Consider the following 7526-nt stretch of genomic DNA (forward strand, 5'->3'; position numbering starts at 1 on the left):
CTCCCTTCACTATGACAATAGGCCTCCAAAGGACAAGGAGCCTCCTCTCTGAAATAAGCCATTTGCTACATATGTTATCAGGAACCATAGATCCACTCATGTATGCTCCTTGTTTGGAGACTTAGTCCCTGGGAAATCTGAGAGGTCCACTTAGTTGATGTTGTTTTTCTTCCTATGAGGTTGTAATCCCCTATATCTCCTTAAATCCTTCCCTATCTCTTCCATTGGGGTCCACATGCTCAATGCAAAGGTTGCCTGTGAGTATCTGCAGTTGTCCTTAGACAGGTGGTGGCACAGCCTCTCAGAGGACAGTCATATGTTGACAACAGCAATAGTGTTTAGGTTTGGTGTCTGCTGATTTTATACATCCCAAGATCCCAGTCTCTCAAGCGCCTAATCTTCAGTCTCTGAACTATCTCTTTTCCCTGTTTTTCCTTTAGTCAGGAACAATTCTAGGTTAAAATTTTTGAGATGGATGAGTGGCCCCTTCCCTCATTAGGGAGCCATGCATATCGACTGGGGTGTCCTCTTCAAGTTCTATCTCCTCTATGTTCCATATTTCAGCTAGGATCATCTGTACTGGGTCCTGGGAATCTCTTCCATTTTGCTTCCTGTTGGGAGCTATTAAGACAACTCTTGATCTCTGAATTGGGCCTCTCCCACCGAGAAGAAAAAGGGGTCAAGAGCGGGCCAGGGACACATGGATTCCGAGAACCATGGGATGTTCTAGCCCTAGGTCATCACTGATGTCCTGACCACACCCTGATACCACCAAGCTTCCTGCTTCCCCGTGTAGCTGCCAAAAGAAAGAATTTCTATTGCCCCCCTCCCATAAGTACTTCTCCTTTTGCCTGTATTGGCCCACCCCTCCCACTGATAAGTGTCTGTACTTCCCCTTTTGCTTGTGCATTTAAGCCTTGGATCTTTCTCAATACATTGGGGTCTTGATACAACTTCAGAACGGTTTGGTTTCCGTGTCCTTACTCGTACAAGGCCCTCGTCTCTCTCTACCTCCCATTAAGTTATTAGGAGGAGGTCCCCTCGAGATCCTCAAATAACTGGACGTGTTGGACAGGTCAGCTTCCTTTCATTCTTTCCTTTGTAAAGAAAGGGAAACACATAAAAATATTTTGACCCCAAAATTATGTGTCCATTAGAGTACTAGAGAGGCTCCCATGATGCCAGTGTGGGAGTCTGTCTTTACACCACCAGTTTAGGATACAGAAATAAATTGATGTCTCTAGCACTGTAACTCTAGAGCAGTAATTCAGAAACTAAATGGTTAATGTGGTGGTGAGGAAGCAGTATAAAGTTGTCTTGAATATGTATTCTTTTCTAAATGCTTCCCCAGGAGCCTTCTTCCTGAAGACCTGAGAGGATGAGTGGTCAGACCCCACCCACACTCCAGAAGCGAGCAAGGCAGACACAGCTGAGAGATGAGGCTTTGGCCATATCCCCTCTGGAGAACGTGCCAGCTGTGTACATCCCATGGCTGTTCCAAGAGGCCTTTGCTGGCAGACACAACTCGCTCATAAAGACAATGGTGGCAGCCTGGCCTTTCCAATATCTCCCTGTGGGGTCATTGATAAATATGCATAACCTGGAAACCTTGCAAGCTCTGCTAGATGGTGTAGACAGGAGACTGACAAGAAAATTTCCCCCCGGGTAAGCATATCCAAGTATTGTATATGGGAGCGTAAAGAGTACACAGTAGACATTGCCAGGGAGAATGGCTTTGTCCTAAGTCTATTAGATGCTTCTGATTGCATAAACAAGCAGAGACACAAGGTTCTTGAAATCTACTCTTTACTTGTAGAGAGCACATTTGGATATGGATTAGACTTGAATATGGACTAGAGTAGACTTAGCCTCACAGTAGAATGAGCCTATCCCTGGCCTTCACAGTAATAATAATAATAATAATTACTATTATTATTATTATTATTATAGTAATAATAATAGTAGTAGAAATAGTAATAGAAATGATGTATACCTTAGTGAAAGAAAAGTATTCAAGTGTACAGAAGCCCAGGAAAGCTTTTGTAGCATGCCTGAGTCCACCTTGGATATCAAAGTGCTTAAAAACAAAGACTGTAGCAGTGTGGGGCATGGTAGCACACGCCTTTAATCCCAGCACTTGGGAGGCAGAGGCAGTCGGATTTATGAGTTTGAGGCCTGCCTTGTCTACAGAGTGAGTTCCAGGACAGCCAGGGCTAAACAGATAAACCCTGTCTCAAAAAAAAAAAAAAAAAAAGCTTTAGCAGGGAGGAGACCTGAGTTTAGACATATGTATCAAGAAGACTGCTGACATTCATAAGTTTCACCCACAGGAGGCCAAAACTTCAGGTTCTCGACATGAGAAATGTGCACCATGTCTTCTGGAACATAGGGAGCGATGCAAATGACAGTGACTCTGATGCAGAGACCTTGGATGAAAAGCAAGTAGTGAAGGCCCTTCCCAGATATGCACTGAGGCAGCGTCTGAAGATCATAGTTGATCTGTCAATCAGTTCTCAGCTCAATGAAGAAAAAGCATATTTCTTGAATTGGGCCAAGCAGAGAAAGGGGTCCATAAATTTCTGCTGTACAAAGATGAAGATCTGGGATGCACCAGACAAAGTTATCAGAGAAATCATGAATGTTTTTCATCCAGAGCACATTACAGAATTAGAACTGTATACCGACTGGACTCTGTTGCGGCTGGCACATTTTGCTCCCTACTTTGGGCAGATGAAAAATCTTGAAAAAGTCTTCCTGGCACCACTCCACAAGAATACCTCCCCTATTATGAATATAACAGGGGCCTCAAAAGTCAAGTGTATCAAAAAGATTATTTCTCAGTTTTCCAAATTCAACTGTCTCCAACATGTCTTCATGAAACGTGTCCATTTTCTCAGAGACCACCTGCATCAGATCCTAGGGTAAGCAAGTCAGCTACCAAAGCAAATCTGTCTCTCTTCTCTTAAGGATTAGTGGTACATAATGCCTGCCACTCACTAGGAACAAAATTTAGATACTCATAACACTCTGAAAGTTATGTCTTGTTTCCATGTATACTGAGATATGCAAGGGAAATTTTACAAGTTAATTCAGTCAACTGAAATAAGCACTCATGGAGTACAGAAGTGATTTGATCTAAGGGGAGGTCAGTTCTAGTAAGCATGGGTTGTAATTCTTCGTCAATCATGCCCACTCAATCAAATGGAAAGGGACCAGCAGGGGAGTGTGTAGTAAGGTGTCAGGGTACACATCAGCTCAGTGTGAACATGAACTATATGCTCAGATCTGTGGGAACAGCCTTCTATCTCTGCCCAGTTCCCTTGGATGAAATGTTTTGTGCGAGCCCAAGCAGCACTGAGTGCATGGGACAAGGAGTATAACTTGGACTGAAACTTAGAGCCAGCATGACTGCAGAGGGAATGATAGAATGCAGATTCAATGAGTTTATCAAAATCCTGTCAGGGGTTTCTTGGGTTGGAAGCTCAATCTTCTGTGTGCTTGCTTGCTTGCTTGCTTTTTTTTTTTTTTTTTTTTTTTTTTTTTTTTTTTGGTCTTTTGGAGACAGGGTTTCTCTGTGTAGTCCTGGCTGTCCTGGAACTCAGAAACCCTCCTGCCTCTTCCTCCTGAGTGCTGGCATTAAAGGCATGTGCCATCAAGCCCAGCTTCTGTGTGCCTTCTTAGCTTAAGTGATGAACTGGTTTTCGGCTTGAGGGTGAGGCCCAAGGGTGAATTGCGAGATTGTCATGACTGAGCAGTTTGCAACAGGAAGCATCACAGATGTTGTCCTTGATCATTTACTTAAACTGACCTTGGGGCACTTGGTTCATTCTATCACTGTGTACATCCCAGCCAAACCTTTACAACACCACTTGCCAGAACTAACCCTCTGGTCTCCTCTATCCCTAGGTGCCTGAGGACGCCCTTGCAGACCCTCTCCATCACTCACTGCCTAATTTCACAGACAGACTTGGATTCCTTTTCCTGCTGTCACAACCTTTTTAAGTTAAAAAATCTGGAAATCAGAGGAGTGACATTATTTGCTCTCGATCTTATGCCTCTGAGAGGTCTCCTAGGAAAACTGGCAGGTACTCTTAAGTCTCTGGATTTTCAGTGGTGTAGCATGAAGGACTCCCAGCTCATTGTCCTCTTACCTGCCCTCAGTCAATGCTCTCAGCTCAACCAGATCAACTTCTACAGCAATGACTTCTCCATGGCCATCCTGAAGGACCTTTTGCAGCACACAGCCACCTGGAGCAAGATGAATGTGGAACAATACCCTGTCCCTCTGGAGTGCTATGATGCATTGGGTCATGTCTCCAGAGAAAGATTTGTGGAACTTTGTCAGGAGCTCATGGATACCCTCAGGGCCAAAAGAGAGCCTAAGAGCATATCTTTTGCAACAAATGTCTGCCAAAATTGTGGCAAGACCTGTGTCTATGGCCAGGGGGCAAGGCTTTGTTCCTGTTTGCAGTAAACATGGATACAGGACTTCTGACTATGAATAAATGACATGCTTGGGACACATCTCTCATCCAAGGTGCTCAGAGACTGTGACTTCAGACACTTCCCATATGGTTAGAAGTAAAGAGATGGGTAGTGACTGGGACCCTGAATGCTTAGATTGAAATGTGGACTATTCCAATAGACTGTTGGACCAGGGGCATGATGGAGTCAGAATAACAGTTTGGCATTTATATGTGGCTTCTGCCCCGACAGTATATATAGATGCTTTTTGTGTACCTATCAACCTGGATGATGTCTCCCCGGGGTCTTGGACTTTTTCCAACCTTACTACCAGGTTCAGTGTCAGGATGATAGAATAGGTCCAGGTTTGGAAAGACACTGTTGTTTTATGAAGGAAGCAAAGTTCCAGGTGAATATGGCATGTATAAAATAAAAGTTTTCTTGACACATCTTTCCCTAGTCTCTTGCCTGGGCTACATGTATAACACTTTTGGGTGGCTGATCAGTTATGTGCACAAAACATTTACATTAATGTGAGCAACATAGACACAAATCTTGTGAAGAGGGATTAAAATGATCACAGATGGTTAATATCCAGTATGTTGAGACCACAAGGCACCTTGGACCCCTCAAAGATGCCTAAAGGTAAGAAGACAACATAAAGCAAAGAAAAACAGGCTTTCCATTCTAGCTTTGAACTCCTGAACTTTTGGTCATGCCTTAATGAGCTTACTAACAAGAACCTCTATATACAGTCTTTATGCCACATGTCTCTAGAGCTCAATTCCCTTGGAGTCCCAAACTCTATGAAGTAACCATAGTGTATAAAAAGGTGCCCACTATTATGCAGGTACCTTTGCTACATAAAGTATTTACTTTCAAAAAGACGTGTATTTTAAGTCTTCAATTTTATTAAAAGCAAAAGAAAAATCTCCTTTGCCTAGTCATTAACCCTTTCTGTATGGTAAACTATCAATAAAACAATTTATCGTTACTCTGTATTTACGGAACACTTAGAACATGAGTTCTCTGTTTAAATATCATTGTTATTTTCTGCATTGAATAGCATAGCTAAACTTAAGGCCTCGGCAACAGATGCCCTCTGGAGATAAGTCAAAATGTACACATTGATGCAAGGCTTGTCACAATTCAAAAGGTGGATAAAGGAATCAGCTATTGTTGGACACATGGACATTTAGGCTGGCTTAAGGGATAGAAGAAGACAAAGAAACAACAAACCTCTCTCAGGCTCTTTTCTGTCTTTCCCCACAACCTGACTCCCTGTCTGAATGTCCAGTTCTCTGGCCTTGTTCCTTCGGACCAGTGAACTCACCTGAGATTTGCTAATAATAAACATGCATTCAAGTTCCTTAAACAAGAAAGCCATATATTTTTTTAAATGCTCCAAATACAAGGGCAGCCACATTCATTAAAGAAACTTTAGTAAAGCTCAAAGCACACGTTGCACCTCACACAATAATAGTGGGAGACTTCAACACACCACTTTCACCAATGGACAGATCATGGAAACAGAAACTAAACAGGGACACAGTGAAACTAACAGAAGTTATGAAACAAATGGTTCTGACAGATATCTACAGAACACTTTATCCTAAAACAAAAGGATATACCTTCTTCTCAGCACCTCATGGTACCTTCTCCAAAATTGACCACATAATAAGTCACAAAACAGGCCTCAACAGATTCAAAAATATTGAAATTGTCCCATGTATCCTATCAGATCACCATGCACTAAGGCTGATCTTCAATAACAAAATAAATAACAGAAAGCCAACATTCACCTGGAAACTGAACAACACTCTTCTCAATGATACCCTGGTCAAGGAAGGAATAAAGAAAGAAATTAAAGACTTTTTAGAGTTTAATGAATATGAAGCCACAACGTACCCAAACCTTTGGGACACAAAGCATTTCTAAGAGGGAAACTCATAGCTCTGAGTGCCTCCACAAGAAACGGGAGAGAGCACATACTAGCAGCTTGACAACACATCTAAAAGCTCTAGAAAAGAAGGAAGAAAATTCACCCAAGAGGAGCAGATGGCAGGAAATAATCAAACTCCGGGGTGAAATCAACCAAGTGGAAACAAGAAGAACTATTCAAAGAATTAACCAAACGAGGATTTGGTTCTTTGAGAAAATCAACAAGATAGATAAACCCTTAGCTAGACTTACTAGAGGGCACAGGAACAAAATCCAAATTAACAAAATCAGAACTGAAAAGGGAGACATAACAACAGATCCTGAAGAAATCCAAAACACCATCAGATCCTTCTACAAAAGGCTATACTCAACAAAACTGGAAAGCCATATATTGAGAGAGATTGCTCACAGCTTAAGAGTATGTGCTGCTTTTGCAGAGGACCAAAGTTTGATTTCAGTGGAAATAATCAGGTTGTTCTTTACAGGTACTCAGTCTTCAGGTGATAGGACCCTCTTTTCTGGGTTATGTGGACCCTGGCTTTCACAAGCACAAATCCACATAATACTCATTTAGCTATAGGCCTAGCCAAAGAAGTCTTTAAATAAAAAAAAAAAAAAATAATAAAGACTCAATTTCACAAACAAATAAAAAATGGCTCAATTAATTAAAATGGTGATGTTGATCAGTAGCAGTTTGTTGTGGCTGGCCAGCGGCTCACATGTGTGGGTTCTAGTCTCAAAGTCATCTTGGAATCTGCAAGAGAAGGAGTGGGGGGCTAGGCGGTGCGATAAAGATGGAAACAAGACAGCCAGTCTGATCAAGGTTCGATTTTACTATTTCTGACACTCGGTTATGAAGCAGGGGAAGGGGCCTTTTCCTGCCAAATCATCCTGGAGTAAAGTTGCAAGTGACCAAGTGTTACTTACTCCAGAACAGTAAGCGGCAGTGGGAGTGGCAAAATGATGGGGCTGCAAGCTCCGCCCTGATGCTCTCTTCTAGCTAACACTGAAACCTGAGCAAACAGGTTTCAGGCTGGGGAGGTGACAGCAGTTGTATGGCTCAGTGAAGAGAGCATGTGGAGTTTCAGGTGTGTCCTTTGACCTCTGTTGGTGAGCAATAG

The 7526-nt window shown here is 42.4% G+C and overlaps 1 protein-coding gene across 1 annotated transcript; it reads left to right on the top strand.

Annotated features, from left to right (window-relative positions):
* The first annotated feature begins 1364 nt into the window (after positions 1-1364).
* On the top strand, positions 1365-4784 carry Gm3183 (predicted gene 3183). Its single transcript, XM_017321276.2, has 3 exons — positions 1365-1665; positions 2331-2921; positions 3907-4784. Exons 1-3 carry the CDS (start codon positions 1379-1381, stop codon positions 4472-4474), a joined length of 1446 nt encoding a protein of 481 aa, XP_017176765.1. The 5' UTR covers positions 1365-1378; the 3' UTR covers positions 4475-4784.
* Positions 4785-7526: the final 2742 nt, after the last annotated feature.

Source organism: Mus musculus, chromosome 5, assembly GCF_000001635.26.
Source record: "Mus musculus strain C57BL/6J chromosome 5, GRCm38.p6 C57BL/6J".
In the NCBI taxonomy this organism is placed as follows: Eukaryota; Metazoa; Chordata; class Mammalia; order Rodentia; family Muridae; genus Mus; species Mus musculus.